General features: G+C 35.9%; 1 protein-coding gene across 1 annotated transcript; it reads left to right on the top strand.

Annotated features, from left to right (window-relative positions):
• Positions 1-8,724: 8,724 nt before the first annotated feature.
• On the top strand, positions 8,725-24,233 carry LOC136229343 (DNA repair protein RAD16). Its single transcript, XM_066018063.1, has 16 exons — positions 8,725-8,981; positions 9,392-9,505; positions 9,859-10,934; positions 12,783-12,905; positions 12,991-13,064; positions 13,737-13,800; positions 13,891-14,037; positions 14,130-14,215; positions 14,888-14,957; positions 15,346-15,471; positions 17,206-17,436; positions 18,699-18,803; positions 18,896-19,048; positions 23,662-23,750; positions 23,829-23,909; positions 23,974-24,233. Exons 1-16 carry the CDS (start codon positions 8,936-8,938, stop codon positions 24,044-24,046), a joined length of 2,658 nt encoding a protein of 885 aa, XP_065874135.1. The 5' UTR covers positions 8,725-8,935; the 3' UTR covers positions 24,047-24,233.
• Positions 24,234-24,689: the final 456 nt, after the last annotated feature.

Raw genomic sequence — 24,689 nt, 5'->3', positions numbered from 1 at the left:
AATTTGGTAATTCATCAGCCCATAATGACATTAATAGTTAGGGACAATTATAGGATAATCACAAATAGACTCAATATTTTCAAGTCTCTTATGTTGGTAAGAGAAATTCTAACAATATTAAATAAACAGTTTTTATATGAATAGACACATCTCTGTAAAAAAATGATGAAATAACTGTTTGACAACACAATAATTAAAAAAATGGATTTCTGATATTTTAAATTAAAAATACTATACATGAGAAAAGCCATACATAGATGATGGTGAATTGTACAAGAAAAAACTAAATATGATTTTCTTTATAATTTCTTCTAATAATCATATGCATGTTTCAGTCAAAAGACTGATAAGACATAGATCATTATGAATTACATGAGCCTTTTTATGATATTTTAATATCAAATGACAAAATCACATTAAATGGATGGATTTTTTTTTTTTATAAAATCCCAAGATTACGGGTCTTATACATGCATTTTGTACTAATTTAATGATACAATAGCCTATTATACTCGTCATGCATAGAAATATGGAGGCATATTAAGCATGCAAGATTTAATGAAAGATCTATGTCTATGACTTTATCTTTCACACTTTGTTAGATTCATCATAATAACATATATGATATTTATAACATTTCACAAGGCTAAGGAATTTCAAATTTCTTTAATTAAAAATGGAACAAGAAAGGGGAAAAACTTATATTGTTTATTATAAAATTCCAGATTTAATGTATAAAACTCTTTTCCACCAATTTATAGAGAACCATATCGCTGGATAGATTTGTTGTACTGATTGAGCCAAAATTGAGGTCGGGATTCCTATTCTGTTACCCCATTGTTTTGTTCTTTGTGAAACTCTATACAATCAAGATTTTGTGATTTTCTGTTTGTTAGAGATACCTTCAGTAGATGGTGTTATGGGGTCCCTTATGTGTCTACTGAAATAGAGGTTCCTCCAATGGGAGCGTTGAGCCCTTCTGAAGACATTTTATGTTTGTCGTGCAAATTCTATTAATCTTAGAACTCCACGCTCACCGCACCAATTGATAACTTGTGAAAAAAGCCTTGATCGGCCTCACATCCTTGTGAGGCACCGTTGGGATCGGGCGGGGACACTCCGATGCCTAAGTCAGTAATATTCTTGAGAGAATAAATTGTAAACAAAGTAAGGTTAGAATAATGTGTGTGTACATTTGATCCTAGGAAGCTGGGTATTTATATAGGTTTCTGCAACATTCAACATTAATGGGGAAGCATGTGAAGAGTCATGTCATTACTCATCTTTAATTGCTATCAATTCTCCATTAATCACAGCATTTATCTTTGAAACCCTCGTAGTTGGGGTATTTGAACAGTCAAGTCTCTTTATTCCCCTTAATGGCTATTAATTACCATTTAATTGTATTTATTCTCATTCATGGATGGTTATAAGAGCGCCTTTTGGTATTCTTAGAACCGTCGAGGCATATGTACGCTCTTCTTGAGAACAATGGCGGGTCTCCATTACTCGCTCTCATCAGGCGTATCTTGTTATGGCGTGTCTCGTCATGGTTCATGTGGCGTGACATAATGCTAGAGACTCTTTCATTTTCTTCATTATTTGCATATTTACCCATGCATTAATTATTATTAATTCCATATTAATCATGCATAGTTCTCAATTTTAGAATGAATAATGGTTTGCCATTATTTCTATTAATTTTTCCTTATTCCCACTGTTTTAAAAACCAGACCGGACCGGTCAGTCGAACCGGTTCAACTGTGAACCGGCCATATATCCAGTCCGGTTACTAATCTTTTGGGTCGATATCATTGGCCTAGTGAAAACCAGAATCACCCGGTGAACCGGTGAAAAACCGGTCAACCGGTTTGACTTCGATTATCAAATGATAATGGGCACATTTAAATCAAAGCACCCATGCCTTTTTATATATAGAGTGTTTTCTACGACTTGGTTATTTTCAACCGAGGTGGGATTCTATAATTACACACTAACTATTGAAAGATCCTACATTGAATATAAAATGCTAATAAACCACCCATCTTTATATATAGTGCTCAACATAGAATGTTTTTCTGAAATATATCCTACTACTATTTTTTTTTATAAACTAAATATATTCTACTATTATTTATATTGAATCTCATGTTCCACATTTTTTTTCCTGATTCTAATTTTCCTATTCTTTCAAATTTTCCTATTCTTTCAAAACATGTTAGAATCAGTAAAAACAAATTGATCCCATAATGTGTATATATTTTATTCCACTAATTAAATCTAATAATTAAACAAACCAATTAAATTTAATAATTAAACAAAATAAATTGATAAATTTTAAATTATATATTATATAAATTATTTTTGTTAAAATTTAAATGATATATTATTTATTACATCATCTGGTTCAACCAATCCGAGTCAACCGGTTGAACCTATTCACCCTTGACCTATTTCACTAGGATCTTCTCACTACCGCTGCTCCCTGCCGCCGTTTTCCTTCTCTTGGCCGTCGTCTGTTTTTCCTCTAGCCGCCGATGCATCGGATCTCTTAGGTTCGCAGATCTGTTCCGTTGTCGGTTTGCTCCTTTCCGCCGTCCCTTCTCCGTCTACCGCCGTTAGCGGCTCTGTTGGAGGTTTTGGATCTTTTCACTGTCGCCGCTTTTCATCTCCCTGCCACCGCTTTTCTCTTGCCGCCGATGAATCGGATCTCTTAGGTTCGCGGATCTATTCCGTGGCCCGTTTGGAATATTGCTAAAGCAACAGGAAGTCAAATATTGCTTGAATGCAGTCAAGTCTTCAATATTTTAATTTTTTTAGGAAAAAGTCAATCAAACCCCTAATTTTTAGGAAGGTAATTTTTTTAGGAAAAAGTCAATCAAACCCCTAATTTTTAGGAAGGAACCAAATTGAAAAGATGGTAATAATTTTGAAATTTTGAAATTCCCGTATTTAAAAAAAATTCAAATAGAAATATATATCAATCAAAGTTTAGTCTCTCCTTTGTGAGTGTTTTTCGTTTCTCTGTCTCTCCTATGTGAGTGTTTTACGTTTCCACAACTCTATTAAATCCCAATATGCAGCCTTCCTGGCCTTGCTACTGATCACATTCCCACCCATTTATCCCACTAATTATCTTCTCTGCCATATCTGCAAGCTATTCTTGTTGTTTATCCATGAAAAATCATATGGTCAACCTTCAAATTAATGACGACGAGTTCGATGGACTAGATTTGGGGAGAGGAGCAAATCGTAATGATGATAACACTGGATTACGATTGGTTGGACGTTTTATTACTGATAAAACAGTAAACTACAATGCAATGAAACTCAAGATGGCTAATTTGTGGAGGCCATGACGGGGAGTTGCTATTGAGGAATTGTCTGAAAATTTCTTTTCCTTCGAATTTTTTCATGCTGCTGACAAGGAACGCATATTGGCTGGAGGCCCGTGGTCTTTTGACAATCAATTACTTGTTATGGAGGTATGGAACCGAAATTCAAACCCTGAACTAGTGTAATTACAGTTTATGAACATCTGGGTTCAGGTTTATGACTTGCCAATTGGAGTTATGTCATAACATGTTGGAAAACAAATAGGGAATTTCATTGGAAGTTATGTAGAGTATGATCCCCAGAACGACTCAGTGTTTAGCAGACAGTTCATGAGGATTCGTGTCCGCATTGATGTACGAAAACCGTTGAAACGGGTGAAGAAGATTCTTAGGACCAAAGACACATGGACTTTCATATCCTTCAAATATGAAAGGCTTGGTTTGTTTTGCTATCTGTGCGGTCTATTGGGCCATTCTGAACGCTTCTATGAGCGAATTTTCGAACCAGGTGCTAAGGACTTGAAAAAGGATTGAGGCGAGTGGCTCAAAGCTCCGATACGTCGAGGAGGGGACCAAATGGGGTATAAATGGCTGAGAGCAGCAAGCAGCAGTATGCAAGTCATGAATCCAGTGGGTGGAGGGAGATTAGGATTTGAAAATGCAAACCAGCTATGGGCTCGATACGTTACTAATGCAACAGGAAGCAGTGCTGTAGAAGGCAGTGGACCAGAGATTCAAATTGGCTTTGTCTCGCGGGTAATTGCCAATTTAAATGGAAAATCTGTATCACACTCAGTTCAACAACCTGGAGAATCAGATTTAAAAGGAACAGAACAGGATGGTGGGGATGTGGAAATGTTTAATGACGAAGAAGAGGGTATGGAATTCACTGACGATAGAAAAAGACGAAGGGGGGAGTCGAGGATCAGATTGGAGCAGGCTGAGGATGGCATTCCTGGCACTACTGAGGAGCTATTTTCTAAAAATATACCAGAAGAGGTCATTTCTAAAATTGATGCGACAACTTCTATCACTTTTGAAGCGGCGCGACCTGGAGTTCAGGTCCGCTAACCCCAATGAGTTGCCTCAGTTGGAATTATCGGGGGTTGGGGAATACCCGGGAAATTCAGAGTCTTTTGGAGCTGGTAAAAGCTCATTCCCCATCTGTTATTATACTTATTGAAACTTTATGTGATAGGAAGAGAGTTGAGTGGGTGAAAAGCAGGCTGAGATATGAAGGTTGTTTTGCGATTTGCAGTAGGGGGCACAGTGGGGGCCTGACAGTTTTATGGAAAAATACAAATGAAGTTACAATTGCAAGTTACTCTGATCACCATGTAGAAGTTCAGATCACGGACCATAGCAGAGGAGACTGGAGGCTCATTGGATTTTATGGCTATGCAAACCGTACTAAACAGGGACTTTCGTGGAATCTGCTTAAACATTTAGTAGTATCCTCAATTCTTCCATCGGTCTTTATCAGCGATTTTAACTGTATTCTGCATCCATCGGAAAAACAAGGAGGGCTACAATACCCGGCTAACCTTATCAAACACTTTGTGGATACAGTTGATCATTGCAATCTCCTGGAAATATTGGCTACATGGGATCCTTTTACATGGGAAAGAGGAAGAGGCACGACAGGTTGGGTTCGCGAGAAATTAGACCGGGCATTCTGTTCGACTTCGTGGGCATCTCGTTTTCAAGAGCACAAATTGAATAACCTGATATCAGCTTATTCAGACCATAGCCCATTGCTACTAAACTTCTCATATCATCCTAAACACACTAGAAATCGGAACTTCAAATTTGATATGGCCTGGTTACTTGAGGAGGAATTCCATAGGGTGTTTTGTGATAGCTGGGCAGCTGGGAGAGACAAGTCCGTTACGATGCGTTTGCTGTCTTGTGCGTCGACGATGGATGAATGGGGTCAAATTTTTAGGAGTCGCTTTACGAGACGAATTGCCAGATGCAGGGCTGAATTAGAAAAAATCAGTAACAGCACCCGACAAGCTGATGTTGATCGTGTTTTGGCACTAAAAACTCAACTTGAGCAGCTCCTATTTCAGGAAGAGAGATCCCTAAGGCAACGTGCTAAGATCTTTTGGATGAAGAGTGGCGATTGCAACTCAAAATTTTTTCATGCATGTATTCGTAGCCGGAGGAGTCGGAATTTTATCAAAAGACTCCGGGACAGTAATAGGAGTCTTATTGAAAAGCAGAATGATCTCAGGCATCTGATTAAAAACTATTTTGCTGATGTTTTCAAAGCCAGCTCAAATAATGATTTTAATGTTGTATCCGTATTAAACCAAGTGATAACATACGAGATGAATGATAATCTAATTGCTCCTTTTGATCCCTCTGAGTTCAAGACATCATTGTTTCAAATGCAAACGGATAAGGCACCTGGGCCTGATGGGCTAAATCTAGGTTTTTATCAGCATTTCTAGAGTCTAATTGGGCCTAACATATGTGTTGCTTGCTCTGGTTGGCTATACAGGTCTGAATTCCCAGCAAATCTGAACGATACAGTAATTGCACTCATTCCAAAATGTGATAACCCCGAATGGCTAAAAGACTTGCGCCCTATTGCCATGTGCAATGTACTATATAAAATAATTACTAAAGCTCTTGCTAACCGGTTAAAAAAGGTTCTTCCATATATTATTTCTGAGAGTCAGTCAGCTTTCATTCCTGGTCGATCAATCATTGATAATGTTCTGGTGGCTTTTGAGTCTCTACACTTTATGAAGCGAAAGAACAGAGGAGCTACTGGCAATGTGGCACTGAAAATTGACATCAATAAGGCATATGACCGTGTTGATTGGGGATTCTTACAAGCAATACTGAATAGACTCGGCTTTCACGAGACTTGGGTAGCATGGATCATGCTATGTGTAACGACAGTGACATATTCAGTGGCCGTGAATGGCGAAGTGACTGAGCAATTCACACCTGGACGAGGGCTGAGGCATGGTGATCCTCTATCCCCGTACCTATTCATACTATGCACTGAAGTGTTCTCCAGACTATTACATCGTGCTGAAACTGAAGGCCTTTTTCAGGGTTGTCGAATTAAGGCTAGAGCCCCCTTTGTATCCCACTTATTGTTTGCTGATGACTCATTCCTGTTCTTTAATGCTTCTCTGGAAGAGAGCAAGGTAATCCTGGATATTCTACACACATATGAGAGAGCTTCTGGACAAGCTATTAATCTTCAAAAGTCTGGTATTTTCTTCAGCCCTAATGTATCAAGCCAAATGCAACATGCTATACAAAACCTTTTACAAGTCGACTCCCCTCTAGACACTGGTAAATATTTGGGCTTGCCCTCCTTGGTGGGTCGCTCCAAAGCCTCTATTTTCATCTTTCTAAATGATCGATTGAAGAAAAGGCTTTCTAACTGGGGATCCAAGTTGCTATCCAGCGCAGGTAGAGATGTCCTGATTAAAACAGTAGCTCAAGCTCTCCCCACATATTGTATGAGTGCTTTTCTGCTTCCTAGGTGTCTGTGTGATCAACTTCAGAGGATGATGAACTCTTTCTGGTGGGGAATGAAAGGTGATGGGAAGAAAGGAATTCATTGGTTCGCTTGGAACCAGCTCTGTAAACAGAAAAGATGCGGAGGTCTGGGCTACAGGGATCTTCGGTCCTTCTCTTTGCTTGGTAAACAAGGTTGAAATTTTATCAATAACCCCGATGCTTTGGTAAGTCATTTGTTCAAAGTAGTATATTTTCCGAAAGGTAACTTCCTCAATTCCAAACTGGGCACTAATCCCAGTTATGTTTGGAGTAGCATTTGGGGTTCAAGAGAAGTTCTTCGGCTAGGTATGAGATGGAGGATTGGGGATGGAAAAAGTATCCGAATCTGGCAGGACCCGTGGCTAGCGCATGATGGAAATTTCATACCCACACCAGGCGGCGACAAAAATTTAGTTCATGGGAGGGTCTCAGATTTGTTTATACATGGAGGTGGCGGATGGGATCGGGAGAAGGTAAATGGCCTATTCATAAGGGAGGAGGCTGAAGTTATACAGAGTATGGTGGTCCCAAGACAAAAGCGAACAGATAGGTTAATTTGGAATTTTTCCAAGGATGAATGGTACTCCTCTAAATCAGGATATCGAGCCCTGGAGCAGTCTAGACAACCGCAATTGGAGATTCAGGGTTGGGAGGAAATGGTGGTCCGAAGATTAAAATCTTCCTATGGAAAACGGTAACCAATTGTCTGCCCACTAGGCTCAATTTACACTCTAAAAAGTTAAATGTCTCTTGAACTGCTTATTATGCTCTGGTGAAATTGAATTCGTATGGCATTTGTTTTTGGAATGTCCGTTTGCAATGGCTTGTTGGCAGAAGGCTGGTTTATCTCCACCATGGGACAGTACATTGGAATTTCCAGAATTCTTCCTTCAACCATGTAAGCGTTCATCTGAGGATTGGTTATGTAAGGCTTCGGTTTTGCTATGGATTATTTGGGGTCAGAGAAACGCAATGCTATGGACCGGGAAACATGATTTGCCTGAGATTGCTGTCTCGCTTGGGCTTAATTTCTTTTCTGAATGGAAGTTGCAGCAGAACACTCCAATGATACGGATGGAACAACAACAATCTGTAGTTTTTCAATGGACTAAACCGTCCCCTGGCAGGCTGGCTTGCAACGTAGACGCTACCGTCTTCAGCTCCTGTGGATCGTATGGGTGGGGAGCAATTATCCGAGACGAAGCTGGAAAATTTGTAGCGTGTAGGAGCAGCTCGGCCACTGGCTCTCATCCGGTTAAACTTCTCGAAGCTCTGGCTCTACTTGAAGGAATGTACTGGGCCCAGCAGATGAACTTCACAAACATTGATTTCGCCACTGACTCAAAAACAGTAGTGGACGCAGTCGGAGCCTCGACGCATGATCTCTCTGAATTCGGAAGCACCATTTTGGATTGTCAACAATTTCTATTAAGCCGACCTGATTATCAGGTTTCTTTTTGTCCTAGATTAGCGAATGGAGCAGCTCATACTTTAGCTAGGAGTGCCCTTTCCAATGCTAATCCGTTTATTTCTTTAGTTTGTCCGAGTTTCTTGGAGTCTGTACTTCTGAAAGACAGTTCTTCTTCTTAATAAAGCTCTGGATTTTTCTTTAAAAAAAAAAGAATAATTTGAATTGTTATCGTAAATAAATTTAATTTCCGTACATTTTCATTTTGACATAATCATCCTGTTTTACTTGTTTAATGGTAATAAAGTGTACAGATTAAGGACTATAATATCTAATTCCAAAGTTCAGTAAGGATAAAGAAAGTAAGTGAAAAGTTCAAGGGTAACGACTGTAATTTTCCCAAGTCCACGCACAGAATGAGTCACTACAGCAGAGTGTGTTTTCCCGCCGTTTGGTCTTCCCGCCGCAATTGGCAACACACGCACATACTTTTTTATATTCCCTGCATTTATCTGCTGCATTTTTCTCTAAAATCAGCCTATCTCTATTCGAAGCCCAATTACCGAAGCCAAAGCCACCTCTCCTCGCTTCTTTGATCACTAGTCCTTTTCTTTTTGAATCTCTAAAATAACCTAGGCATTCGGTTTCTTTTCCTGAGTCGACAATGGAGCTCCGTTCTCGCAAAAGGCTCGGCAAAACCTTGAGCCGTGGTAAATTTCTCGCTATTTAGTCGTTTCTTCTTTTGTTTTAGTTTGCCTTTTCTGTTTTGTTACTGACATTGATTGCGAAATAGAAGGGTGTTTGAGGGGTTGAATTTAGGTTTTATATTGATCGTCTCAAAGGATTCGATTGAGGCTGTTTGACTAAAAAAATAAAGCTTGGGGAAACAGTAGGAAAGTTCATCTTCAAAATTTTGAATGGCTGTCCTTTTTAAATTAACAATGAGGGTTGAATGTTTGTGGGAGCTTCTTTTTCCCCTTTTTTATTACATTGTTTTACCTGATTCAGCGGTGTCTTACCTTGTGGTCTTTACATTATAGCTACGTGCCTTTTGTTTCTAGATTGATTTTTCAGTAAGGTAGTCTTAACACTGAGTTTTCTGGTGTCTATGACCAAACAGAAAGTAATGATTGCAGCTCCAGTGACGACAATAACTTGCAAAATGGTGGCTCTGAGTCTGATGATGAATGGCGTGTGCTTTCAGATTCTATTGATAGCAGCTCCAGTGATGAGAGTACGCAATAAATCTTTTTCTTTCTTTCTTTTGATTTTATTTTCATTCTTGTGGCTGAAGTTTTGTGATTGCTAAATTTGAACCATCTTGACCGCGATCATTTGGAAGTTTCTGATGAAAAGTAAAAAATTTAAATCACTTGAACTCTTCCGATGAAGGTTTTGTGCATTCCAAGAATTGAACTCCTGTAAACTATATACTTTTCAAAATGAAATTTATGAGAAAATATATGGAAATCAGTTGAGCAACTTTCTTAAGGACTTCTTGTATGTTATTTTTCTGCTTGCCGAAGGAAAGTTTAGTTAACTTGGAACGAGAAATTCAAATGCTCACACCATAAAATGATAATGCAGGTGAAATAAATGGACAAAAGGATAGTTTTGGAAAAAATCAGAAAGCAAAGGCTAAAGTTGGCATTGACATCAATGAGATGGCTTCTACAAATGCCAACAATTTATCTGTTTCTGACCATGCTGAGCCTTCCACTAGAAGCAGCATGAGAACAAACGTGCCTGATAATGAACAACAACAAGCTCAGCCACCGGTTGCAGCTCAAACTAGTCCTGTTGGAGTGAAATGGAAGAATAAGAAGGATAATGATAAGCCAACTTTGATGTGGGAAATATGGGAAGAGGAGAATGAAAGATGGATTGATGAGCATTTAATGGAGGACACAGATATGGATCATCAAGAAGGAGTGATAGCAGAAACAACTGAGGCTCCAGCAGATTTAATTATACCTTTGTTAAGGTACCAAAAAGAGTGGTTGGCCTGGGCTTTGAAGCAGGAAGAATCACCGACAAAGGGAGGAATATTGGCAGATGAGATGGGAATGGGGAAGACCATTCAAGCAATTGCCCTTGTCCTTGCTAAACGAGATATTCTTCGGGAAGCCTGCAAATCTAATGGATCTTATTCATCAATTGACTTAAGCAGCGGTGGACCTACTCTTGTAGTCTGTCCTCTGGTTGCTGTGAGCCAGTGGGTAAGTGAGATTGATCGCTTTACAACAAATGGAAGCACCAAGGTGCTGGTTTATCACGGGGTCAATAGGGAAAGAAATTCTAAAAAATTCTCTGGTTATGATTTTGTCATAACAACATATAGTACTGTTGAGGCTGAATTCAGAAAATACATGATGCCACCCAAGAAAAGATGTGTTTATTGCGGGAAGTCATTTTATGAAGATAAGCTCTCTATTCACCTGAAATATTTTTGTGGGGCTGATGCCATTAGAACTGCAAAGCAGTCTAAACAAAGCAGGAAGAAGCAGAAAACAGTACCATTGGAATCTGTGCAAGAAACAGAATCTGGTCAAGATAATAGTCTTGGATTTCAGGGTGGTGATAATTTAGAATATGAACAAGCGCGGGGTAAAAAGAAATCAATTCTTCACTCTGTGAAGTGGGGTCGCATTATTCTGGATGAGGTGAGTTGGCATGAAATAAACTATTGAGGGGTATCTATTTTTCTCATTTGAATATGAACTTGCATTATGATGATGCATTGAGACTTTGAAACATAAGAGTTGAATATGTGAGGGTGACTGTCATGGTCCCTACTTGCATGATTTGAGTTATAGGACAATTCAGAGAGAAATTCCTATCAGATTTTGAGAAAAAAAGAGTTATCTTTTTTCTTCCCCTTCTTGAACTTGAAAAATTCTAGGGCCCATGCAATCTCCTTGTTCTGACTAAAATAAACTCACCCTTTTCATTGTTTTTTCTGTTTCATCAGTACAAATCCCCAAGAAATATTGACAGGACAAAAAAATGATAATAAAAAGAAACAGAGAATGCAGCAAGAAGTTTTCTTGCCACACTCTTTCTTGTCTTAATCCTGGTGGGGAACCTTTTATGAACTTGATCTAGTCCTTGTATCCTCAACATTGGCAACGAGTTAAATTCATCACATATACCTGGTTTTATCATTTTTTCACCGATTACCCTAATCTTTCATTATTTACATGCTAATAATTTAGTGATTGTTTTTTTCTCACTACTTTTTTTTGTCAGTTTTGCTTTGTATTTCCATTGTTCTTATCACCACCGGATCAATTTTATATCTATCATCTAATGGTAATTACATACAAATGATAGTTACTTTGTTAATAGCAAAGCTAATAGAATTTCCCCTTACATGTTGTTACACTTAGGCCCTGTTTGGTAGGTTGTAATGTAATCAAAGTTGTAATGTAATGGAATGAAATAGTGATTCCATTACAATATCTGGTTGGAAAATTTTAAAAAAATTGGTGAAATTTAATTACTATTACAATACTTATCTTTGCTTAGTCAAATGTAGTTAATAACTTATTAATTTTTTTTCGTTTTTCGCGTTTTCGCGTTTTCACGTTCACATTTTTCTGTTTTTTGTGTGTTTTTCACATTTTTAGTTTTCCACATTTTTCCGTTTCCACATTTTCAGGTTTTCCTATCTTTCGTGTTTTTTTTCCTCATTTTTTCGTGTTTCATGTTTTTTCTCATTTTTTATGTTTTTCGTATTTTCGTGTTTTTCTGTTTTCACGTTTTCCCCGTTTTTCATATTTTTCATGTTTTTTTCATTTTATGTTTTACCGTTTAATAAGAATTGTGGATAATAAATATAAATAATAAAAATATATATTAGAGCTAGTCGTAATGGGAATTCATGCCTATTTTTTATGTAATCCCCATTACATAATTTTGTAAAGAAAAATTGAGTGATGTAATTTTGATTCCATTACGATAAAAACAAAATGACTAATCCAAACATGGTAATGCCCATCCATTATAATGGGCATTCCATTACAACATTCATTACAACGTACCAAACGGACGTTAGAAATCAATTTGTTGTACCATGTTAAACTCAGATGTACAATCACTTGGTACTTTCTCTTAGAAAAGGTTCTTGACCTTTAATGGTTCACAATCCCTTTAAACTCTGTCTTTATTGCTATCATAGTTACTCGAATGGTGGAAGGTAAGTATTGAATGAAGAAATACTATTGCACCTCCTATCATACAAGGTGAAGGTAGAGATTACCGATTATTTGATTGTGTATCCCATGTAAGATAAGGTAGCAATGTTTTGTCTTAAGTTCAATTTGGGACTTCAAATTTCTTTTGTGTTGTTTTTTTTTTCTTTACTTGATAATGCTTTTTTGTTGTTACAATGATGCACCTAGTTTGTGCTAATGATGCCTTGGTATGTTATCTACAAACAAATTCATTTTAATGGTCGATTTTCTTTTCACTTTCTAAATATTTGTCCTTTTTCCTTTTGTTCAACATAGGCTCATTATGTGAAAGATAGGCGTTGTAATACTGCAAAAGCTGTTTTTGCTTTAGAATCTTCTTATAAATGGGCTCTGAGCGGTACACCGCTTCAAAATCGTGTTGGAGAACTTTATTCTCTGGTAAGTTACACTGGATTTTCAAGCACCTAAATCTCAAGGTGCAGATCTTGCTTTCAACTTATGTCTTTGATCTTCCTTGGCACAGGTTCGCTTCTTGCAAATAGTCCCATACTCTTATTACTTATGTAAGGATTGCGATTGCCGAACCCTTGACTATAGGTATGTGAGAGTTGAATGAATGTTTATTATCTGATTGATTTGACTTATAATCTGGTTTAGTGCTGATGTTATATTTACATGCAGTTCTTCTATGTAAGGTAGATATGGAAATTTCAGTTTATGTGCCCACTTCCTAAAACAAGCAATAACAAGATTAATACTTGAATAAAATAATCTTCATCTTAATATGATGTCAACTTGTTTGGATGCCGTTGATGATGTTATTATAGGCCCATTGAGGATTCAATTAATGATGCTAATTGCAAATGTATATATTTTTCACCTTAACATGACATATCACCTTCAGTTTGATATTTAAAGTTTACTAAATCCATAATTCTTATTTGGACTGGCAGTATCTGTCACAAATAATTTAACATGTGCATAGAGAAGAACCACACTCTCTTTTTTCATGGATTGGCCATTTTGTTCCCTGACATGAATTCTTAATTTTTCCATTCTTGGATTCGTTTTTGTCTCATTATCTACTTAGTTCCATTTTGTTCGTGTAATCTCTCTCTCTTATGCTTCTTTTTTGAAGTTGTGTTTGTTGAGATGGTTGCTTGTTCAAGTTAAGTCTTATCTCAATGTTTCTTGCTGTTCCTTTTATTTTATCTCCTTCGCTTATTACTGAAAAATTTATTGAACTTTCTTGTTTGTTAACTAATATAGGCAATCAGCACAATGTGGGAGCTGTCCTCATAGTTCTGTTAGACATTTCTGTTGGTGGAACAAAGTTAGCTATGCAGATCATCTCTTATTTTATAAATATTTTTAGTGTAGCATACATGTCTCATTTTTTAATTTGCTTTGTCCTTTTCATTAGTATGTTTCAAATCCTATACAAGCACATGGAACTCTTGAGCTTGGAAGGAGAGCAATGATATTGCTCAAACACAAGGTTCTGGGAAACATAGTGCTTAGACGCACCAAAAAAGGCAGGGCTGCTGATCTTGCTCTTCCCCCCAGGATAGTAAGTTGTTCCATTATTTGAAAACTACTTGGTTCGCTAGTTCTATGTTTTTATTTTTGTTTAAAGCATCATTGTTGAACCATCTTTGCCAGGTTATGTTAAGACGTGATGCTCTGGATGTTAAAGAAGAAGATTATTATCAGTCATTATATAATGAAAGCCAGGCACAATTTAATACGTAAGCCACGCTCTACATTTCTTTCCTTTTCACTGTGTTTAATGTCGTTTTCTTCCAAAATGCCGTTTATGCAAGTTGCTTGATGGTGGTCTACCATTATACTTGTAAAATTAAAGGGATTTTTCATATTATCTGGTTGATTTTCTATTCATTAAACTCAGCAATTTTAGTATTTCACAAATTTCTATGAAGCACAGACTCTTCCGGGGTCGAATTTGCAGTGTCGGACTCTCCGGACACTGTGACTCGCACTTTTAGTATTACACAGATTTCTATAAAGTGGTAGCAACCAGAATTTGTAACAAGTTGAAAGAGAGTCTAAGGATCGGAGTAATTGTGGCTTCAGAATTGTCAATGTTGTTCGTTAGTGAATGACATAATCGGCCTGTTTGGTAATGTTAGGCCCTTAATTGACCTATATTGTACATTACGGGCAAAATTTAACATTTTGCTAACATTGTGGGTATTTTGACTCTTAGCATGAAATTAAAATTGCATATAATTGAAATTAATGATGACATTGGAAGGGTTTGATAAGTACAATGAAGCCATACTAATAGATTGCTCTTGTGATTTCTGTTGACTTAATATTTCCATGCGTATGTTACGTTCATTTTATCATGGATGCTTTCTGCTGTACAGTACTAATAATTTCTCCTTCACTTTCAACAGATATGTTAATTCTGGGACTGTGATGAATAACTATGCGCACATATTTGATCTTCTTACTCGTTTGCGGCAGGTGAAAAAATAATTTCATGTTCCTTTGAATTCTTTCCAAGAGTGCCATTTAAAATTTGTTGAGGCAAAAGGTTTTTCAATTGGTTACTTTGCAGTCTGAATTTATTAGATCATTGATACTAGGCATATACATGTTGTGGAATGTGCATATCAAATGTGTAGCACGGGCAAATTTGTCCCTTCATTGTTACTTTGCAGTTCTAGAAAATAAGATAAAATAAAATATTTTCTTCTCGCAAAAAAGAAATAAAGTCTTGGCTGCATGTGGTATCACTGTTTTATGCTTCTTTTGGAAAGCAGGCAATGCGGAATCTTGTGCCTTGTTATCTGATTTGTTCTGAAGAAAAATTATGATCACTAGTAATTCTTGTTTCTCGTGAAAATTTCAGGCAGTTGATCATCCTTACCTTGTTGTATATTCAAAAGCTGCTGCACAAAAAGGAGAGCAATTGGTTGATTCTCGTAATGTCGAGCAAGTGTGTGGCATTTGCCATGATCCAGTTGAAGATCCTGTAGTGAGTTATTTATTTATTTATTTATTTTTGTTGTTTTAGTACGAGCTATCATTTTTTCGACTTAAGATTTCTCCAATCTTTGCTTCTGGTTTTTATTTTTCCTAAGTTCCTTTGCTCAGGATCTTTGCATCAAATTTCAATACTATTTATTTGCCAAATTGGTTGCTAGGATAAATAAGTAGAAACACAAATGGTTCATTGTTTCCAGTATCTTGTCCGCATTTTGACACAAGGCCACTTAGTCATACTTATTCTTGATTTCTTATTCCCTTTAACTCCAGATAATTACTAACTCGAGAAATAGTTAATGAAGAGTCTTTGTTCATGCTCATTTACTTCTGGTAAATAAATGGGTGCTCAATTGGACATCTGGTATGGCATGTTTTTATATTTTCTTCTATCAGTAAAAATTCAAAATTTTGTATGATTGTTATCTTGAATCTACCTCACTTCAGGTTTGTGGATATGATGGTTGTATTCAGCTGTTTTCTAACATATGCATGAGTTATAGAAACAGAATGGAAAATGTAATTTATATCGACTTCTATTGTGACTTTGAAATCTAATCTTCATGATGCCTCCATTTCGATAGCATTTCGATAGAATATATTCTTGTATTAGTCTTAATATTAATATACTTAATAGTCATGCTTCATGTAAAAAAATTGTTACTTTGAGCAATTTGACTATCAATTTTTATCACTGGACTTCTAATTTTCAACATAATTATCTCTACTTGCTTTTGGCTTTGATCAAACACAAAGCAACTAACGTGCACTAGTCTTCTGTCTGCGTAATAAGGAAAAAGTGGAAGCGATTTTTTGTTTTTCAGAATGGAATATGTTTACCTACAAACGTAGGGCAGCTAAGTAATTAGTTTCAGAAGTATTAGTTGCTTAGCTGTTAAGTTTTTAGTTACTTTTATGAGTTGCTTAGCTGTTAAGTTTTAGTTACTTAGTTGGTTTTTTGCCAGCTGTTAAGTAACTTTTTGCCACCTCATAGCTAAGTACAGCGGTAAACGAGGCTTTTTGTCATTGTTAGGAATCATCAAAATTTAATGAAGAATCTATTTCCTCCTTTCTCTCTTTCTATTCTCTCCTCCTAATTCTGTTCTCTTTTCTATCTTCTAAAATTCCTAACGGTTAGCTTCATACCTGACATTGATATCGGAGCCATTCCTTTCTCCGGCCATTCTATGAATGATAAATACCTCTTGTAGAAAAACTCGCGCAGCAAAAAGAAAAGAAAAAGCAGCCATGGAAGCCCTAGCAAATTAACTAAGAGAACTTACTACCTAGTTCCATGATCGATCAGAGTCCACAATAGAGCAACTTGAGAATATTCAGGCTCAGCAAACATCACAGCAACAACGGGTTGAGAATCTTCTTGCTGAACATAACACCCTTCAAAAGGATCAAATGGATTCTCATCAATCCCCGTAAAACTCCATTCTAGCTGTTTCACAAATCATTCATCCCATTAGGGAATTCTCCACAACTCCTCCACCTTCAACGGCCAACACTCCAACATAACTGAATAGAATAGGGGTGTTTTGGGGTAACCTAACTGTCAGCTTCATACCTGACAGAATTTGATTGTTTTTTGCTGCAACCATAAAAGCCTGAAACTAAAATACAGAGAAGCTGTCAATTCACTTAGACCTGCATCAACCTATCTAATCTATTTATGCATGTTACACTATTTGATTTTCCTTTTATACTCTTATTATTCCAGGTTACCTCCTGCTCCCATGTCTTCTGCAAGGCTTGCCTGCTTGATTTCTCTGCATCATTAGGACAAGTCTCCTGTCCTACCTGTTCTTGTTTACTTACTGTTGATTTGACTACAAATGTGAATGGTGGAGATCAGACTGTTAAACCAACGATTAAGGGCTATAAATCCTCTAGTATTCTCAACAGGATACAGTTAAATGATTTTCAGACTAGCACAAAGATAGAGGCTCTGGTGAGTGTTGTATGGAAGTGTTACTTTGATTTACTTTTGAATTTAAAAATAATGTTCTATATTCTTTGATGCATTTCATACACTTTCCCCATTTAGCAATATTTGGTATTAGTATGCCTATTACATTCTATATCTTTCCTTAGAGAATCTCTAAGAGACTCTTAGTGCACTCTCTAGAAATAAGTGCACTCTCTAGAAATAATATAAATAAGGGTAAAGTTCAAATAAAACCCCTGTGGTTTCACTAATTTTCAGATAAAGGACTATGGTTTACTTTTTTTCAAAACGAGGATTGAGGTTTCACACTTTTAATAACGCTATTAAAACTATCTTTAACGACCTGAAAATGAAAATTTTCAAGAATTAAAGTTGTTCAATGCCATATTTTCTATGGAACTACATTTTCGATTTTAGAAAATCATCTTTTTTGGAACTTTCTCTCTCTAAACATTAACTTTCTCTCTCTTTATCAAATATCATCTAAATAATCTCGAAATAAAAAAGTTGAAGAATTAAAGTTGCTTAGAATATTAGTAGTTTTTAAAATATGTCATTTTTGAAGTCGTCAAGAGTGATTTTAATAGTATCAATCGAAAAAGTCCTTATTTTGCTAAATTTGAAAACCTCAGTCCTCGTTTTGACAAAAAGTAAACCACAGTCCTTTATCTGAAAATTAGTGAAACCACATGGGTTTTTTTTGAACTTTACCCTATAAATAATTGCCTCTTGGTGATTTAAGAGTGACTAAGATATATCATCTCCTCTTCCTCAAAAAAAAAAAAGGTATATCATCTCCAACAATACTCCTTATATTCACTCCTTATTTATTTATTTTATTATTAAGATTATTATTTATTGTTATATTTATCAATAGTGTGAGGAGAGAGACATCTCAATAATAAATTATTAATAAAAAATGAAGTTAAGAGGCACTAAGGTGGAGAGAGGCTCTCTATTAATAGAGAGGATGGAGAGGCTCTTAGTGATTTGAGGAGCCACTAAGAGGCTGTTGGAGCTGATTTTTAATTCTCCCTCCTCAAATTTTAACTTAAGAGCCAAACTAAGAGGCTCTTGAAGATGCTCTTATCCTCTCAAAAGAAAATGGTCTAGGTATGGAAACCATGGTTCAATTTAGAAATATTCAACTGAATGTTGGAAGTTGCTTGGTAGGATAAGATTTGTTAATGACAAAAATTAAGGGTGCTAAAGAGGATACTGTGATAATTATATCTGGTAAATTAATTCAGTTCATATGGCTGCAGAGAGAAGAAATTAGATACATGGTTGAGAGGGATGGTTCTGCAAAAGGGATTGTTTTCAGCCAGTTTACCACATTCTTGGATCTTATAAGCTACTCCCTCAGTAAAGTAAAATAATTTACTATTAAAATTTATATTAAAGAGTTTTAGCTTTATTTTATGAAAAAAGAACATCAGTTAAAGGGGAAACCTTTCTACAGTCTGGTGTGAAGTGTGTTCAATTGGTGGGAAGCATGACTTTGTCTGCAAGAGATGCAGCTATCAAGAAATTTATCGAGGATCCAGATTGCAAGATCTTCTTAATGAGTTTGAAAGCTGGAGGGGTAGCTCTAAATCTTACAGTAGCATCACATGTGAGTGCTTCTCTTTTCTCCTTTTATGATTATCTAATTTCATTGACTTGTCCATTTTGATGTGCAAATGGTAAGACGTTTCAATATTGCAAATAATAAAAAATTGTTGAATTAGATTAATTAAGTGTTTTTTCTTTTTGGGGCATAAGAGCTACTTAAGTTTGCAATAGTGCAGATTAACGTACAAAATGGTACAAATTTAACCCTAACATTTTCAGACAAACCAATTTGTAGCCTTGCGTTACCAAAAATTTGAAAAGATTGGTTTAATTGTTCTTTAACTATCACATCGGACATTCCAAACAAGTTTGTTAATAATCTGAAGCAACTTTGTACATTTTTTTGTTAGTTATTTAAGGGGCGTTTGGTTCGCATAGAGGTAACGTAAATGAATCCAAAAATGGAAATAAGGAGAAAGGAAAGAGATGACCCTGAATTCCCCTGTCTGTTTGGATTCGTTCCAGAAAAGGAATGTAATAACCCCTTATTTCTTTTGTGACCGTTGGTTCAAATGGGGGAATCAACCTGTTTCCATGATAAAAAAAAATTCAGCCTATATAAATTTAACCCTTTTCCAAATAATCAACATATTTTATGCCCAAACTTGTTTCTGTCTATTTAATCATGGGTCTCAAAAACATTATATATGCAATATGTTTGTATTTTTACAAATTGACAACCTTGATGACTTGTGAAGAAAGAAAGAACAGAGAGTACAGCAGGGGAGAGAACAGAGGTTTATATAGATAATTTTTTCATTTTTCCTAGTTTAATACAAGCATAGAATTGATAAAACGAAATTAATTGGGTCAATTGTAATATTCAATGTCATGATATACAAATTGAATTCATTTATCGAAGTTGAGGCCACAATGAATATTCCTTCAATTCTCCAAAGAAAATCGATTCTTTGATGGTCAGAAAACATATTTTCTTAAAGAAGCCTGCAATAACAGACAAGCCACAAAGAAGCCTCTAATAACAAATCAAAGAGACGGGCAACACATACAAAGGTAAGGAAAACTCCAAAAAGCAAGAGGAGAGAGAAAGAAATGTTGGAAGTGAGAGAGAGAACTAACTGATGGACTTTGAGCGATCGAAAAAGAAAAATAGAACGGAGTATAAGGATGGCCGTTCCCCCTTAGTTATTAGCATTTTAATTAAAAAGAATTGTAATTGTGTTTGTAACACTGAATATCTTATACATAATTGATGTTTGGAATGTCTGAAGTAACAATTAAATAACACTCAAATCAGTATACTAATTTTCGATAACAACAACAATGAAAAAGCCTTAGTCCCGAAATGATTCGGGATCGGCTAACATGAATCGTCATACGAAACCTTGAAATCAAGTCGTGTTAGCAACATAAATTCTCTTCCTCCACTCCGTCCTATCCACTGTCATATTTTCCTCAATGCCTAATAAACTCATATTGTTCTCAATTCTTCTCTTCCAAGTTTGCTTAGGCCTTCCCCTAACTCTCATTGCATCCCTTTGCTATTCTTCAATCCTTCTAATTGGCGCGCATCAAGCGCTCTTCGTTTTTACATGGCCAAACCCCTACTTTCGTCCTAATTATTTCATTCTTCACCCGATCCTTTCTCGTATGACCACACATCCATCGCACCATTTGCATCTCCGCCACCGACATCTTATGTATGTGACAGTGCTTCATTGCTCAACATTCCGTACCATATAACAATGAATGCATGTCTAATTGCTGTGCGTTAGAATTTTCCCTTCAATCTATTAGGCATGTTGGGGTCGCAAAGGAAACCCTTAGCACTCTTCCACTTCGACCAATCAAATTTAATCCTATGGGCAACATCTCCATCCACTTCTCCATCCGTTTGAATAATATACCCTAATAACAAAAGCAATCCGAACCTTGGACAACCCTCCCATCTAGGGAGATTGTCCTGGCCTTCCTACTTATGTCACAACTAAACTTACACTCCAAATATTCCCTCTCACTTCGGCTCAACTTAAAACCTCTAGATTCCAAAGTTTGTCTCCATAATTCCAACTTACTCTCCACGCCTTCTTTTGTCTCATCAACCAACACAATATCATCTGCAAACAGTATGCACCATGGTATACCGTTTTGAAATGAACTCATTAATTCATCCATAACGTCAAAAAGAAATGGTATACATGCCCTTTATGATGTCAATATATTTTCACGAAATGTCTTTTCTTATTTAGGCCCACCAAAGTATTTCTTTGGTACCTTATCATATGTCTTCTCCAAGTCAATGAAAACTATATGCAAATCTTTCTTCTTATTTCGATACTGCTCCATTAATTGTCTCATTAGATGAATGGCCTCCATAGTTGATCTTCCTGGCATAAAGCCAAATTGGTTTTCCGAGATGTTCACTCCTCCTTAGCCTTTGTTGGGTCACGTGCTCCTAAAGTTTCATAGTGTGACTCATTAGTTTCATAGATGTTCACTCATGAGTTAAGTTCTAGTTAACTACTAAGGTATAATGTCTGATGCGATATGTGTAGTAAAAACTTTCGATCTTTGTCTGTCTCTGTTTTTCTTTTATTTTCTGAACTTAAAAAACCCTAAAATATCCTAACCCTTAAACACCCTTAAAACTCTAAAATACCCTCAACCCTAAAATACCCTAAATTACCCTAAGGTAGCCAAGGTGGTCACATGACTGACCAAGGCGCTAAGGCTGAAGCCTTAGCCGAGGCGCGCCTTTAATAACTATGCATCAGGTCCTACTGCTTTCCTTAATCTCATCTTTTTTAATGCCATTTTAACTTCACTCTTTTGAATTCTGCGCATGCAGTCATGATTTACCATATCGTGAGAGATACTTATATCTCCAACATCTTGTTCGTGATCTCCATCGTTCCTTGATATCATCATCTCCAACAAGGACTCTTTGGTCCACATCCTTCACACATTTAACTTTTTCGAGGTCTCCCGTCTTCCTATCTCTCATACGGGCAATTCTATATATCTCTTTCCCATTCCTTCGTATCCAATCTTACATATAGATCCCGATTAACCATTGCTCTAGCATCTCATATGACCTTCTTTGTTTCCCTTTTAGCCTCTTTATACTTTTCGTAGTTCTCATCACTCCTACATTTCCCCAATATTTTATAGTATTCTCGTTTACTCTTTATTGCTTGTCACACTTCTTCGGTCTAGCAAGATGTGTCCTTACCCGGTGGCATGCTACCTTTAGATTCCCCTAGAACTTCCTTCGCTACTTGTCACGCACTAGAAGAGTGCAGGGACTAAATAAGTAATTTGCCTTGTTAGTTAAATTAGTTACTCTTTTTTTTAATTGTTTTTGTTATTTCTGCATTGCTGGCACTGTGTGGCCATTTTAATTCCCTACAGTCTATCTTAGATAATAGATTCTCTAGGTTGTTAGCTATTTTGTTTGGTAGTGAGTTTGTTAGTACAACAGCTAACAGATATTTGTTTTTACTCACCTATTTAGAGACTGAGTGTGGTACTATTTCAGCATCCAAAATTTTAATGAAATATATTCCTTTCTTTCTCTATTTTCTCATTCCTCCTAAATCTCTCTTCTATCTCAATAATTTTCTTACTCAGAACCCTAGTTTTGACACTACTTACTATGCACAATTTAGTTTACATTGAATCTATATCTAAATCCATGTTACAATACCATACATCTTTTGTGGCCATCTTATCCATAAATTTTTGTTTGTTCTCCCATCGCAGTTTCCACCATTTAATCTTAATCTTCATTTGGAGTAAATTACATCAATGGTACCTGAATTTTACCCTAGTTCACACTTTGGTATCTAGATTACATTTTGTCCTAAAAATATATCTGAAGTAATGATGATCGGACAATTTAGTATATTTTACCGGTCAATGGGAGTTTGACGAGTAAATTACACTGATGGTACCTGAACTTTATCGTAATTCACACTTTGGTAATTAAGTTTCATTTTATCCAAAAAATACACATCAAGTAAAGATGACTCAATATTTTAGTACACTTGATTGATCGGTCAACGCGAGTTTGACCATTTTAAATTAAAAATTGAAACCCATCATACACTCAATTAACATAAAATTACAATACTATCATTTAATATATATTAAATGATAGTATTGTAATTTTATGTTAATTGAGTGTACGATGAGTTCCAAGATTTAGTTTAAAATGGTCAAACTCACGTTACCTGGTCACTAACCGATCAAATGAACTAAATTTTTCAATCACCTTTACTTGAGTTATGTTTTTAGGATAAAATAAAATTCAGGTACCAACCCCCAATTGGTTTGGAACAATGACAATTTTGTTTGATGTGGAAGATCGATAAGCTTCTTCCATACTTGAAGTTACCAACCAACTTGAGGTGAATACACATTTTTCTATGTTAAAATTATTTTATATTATGGTTTTTACATAGTAAAATACATATTTTAATTACATTTATATAATAATTTGTTTATTAATAAATAAAAAATACAAATCAGATTAATTAATCATGTTTAATTATCTAGGGTCCTTAAATTGGTTGGTGACTCAATACTACACTTGTTGTGATGATTCTAGTTTTGTGAGAATACTAATGTACATAAATTGGGAATGATGTAAAGGTTTTCTTGATGGACCCTTGGTGGAACCCAGCTGTGGAGCGGCAAGCACAGGATAGAATTCACCGAATAGGACAGTATAAACCAATAAGGTAATTACATAAAGGTTACTAGTTTGTTTTGTTTAAGGGAGCAGAGCATAAAGATAATATAAGATATTGTATGTGTAGAATTGTTAGATTTGTGATCAAGAAGACAATTGAAGAGAGGATTTTGCAGCTGCAAGACAAAAAGGAACTAGTGTTTGAAGGGTAAGTAAGTCTTATCTGTCTAATTAATTCAAAATTTGTTATTGAAAATTGATCCATTTTACAGGACGGTAGGTGGCTCTTCAGAGGCCTTTGGGAAACTCACAGAATCAGATTTGCGCTTTCTATTTATAACTTGAATGTGATTAGAAGCTAAAAGCACAATATGTTAATATGCAAAACGTGAAGGTGTTTTTGAACTCACGGATCCAAGTCTGCAATTAAGTTGTTGTAACATTTTAATTCAGAAAAAGATGTGTTGTTTTTAATGGAGGCTCGTTAAGAGAACTGAGATTTCTTTCTTTTAATTGTTGGTTCCTTAGACAATTTGTAATGGGTTAAGGTGCAAAAATACCCCTAACGTTTTGGGTCAGGAGCAATTTTACCCCTAACGTATAAAATGGTGCAATTTTATCCCTAACGTTTGTAACCAATAGCAATTTTACCCCTAACGTTGATAAATTGGGTCAATTTTAGACATTATTATAGAACACATATATTTTTGTTCTTTATTTTGCACAAATTGCATATCAATTCATTCTAAAAAAAGGATTTCATGTTTTTTGTAATTTAATAATAGAATTGGAGATTAACATTTATAAATTCGGTGAATTTTTTGAATTTTTTTTATCTAATTCGTACAAGACATTATATTTTTTTATATTTTGTTCACATTCCAATATATGTTTGTGATTTGTTACTAATAAAATGACACGCGTGTGAAGTGTAGATGACAAGATTCATGGCCGAGACGACAGTTTGATGAATTATTTATCAAATTGA

Source organism: Euphorbia lathyris, chromosome 5, assembly GCF_963576675.1.
Source record: "Euphorbia lathyris chromosome 5, ddEupLath1.1, whole genome shotgun sequence".
NCBI lineage: Eukaryota > Viridiplantae > Streptophyta > Magnoliopsida > Malpighiales > Euphorbiaceae > Euphorbia > Euphorbia lathyris.
The sequence above is the reverse complement of the archived record's forward strand: the minus strand, read 5'-3'. Positions and strand labels throughout refer to the sequence as shown.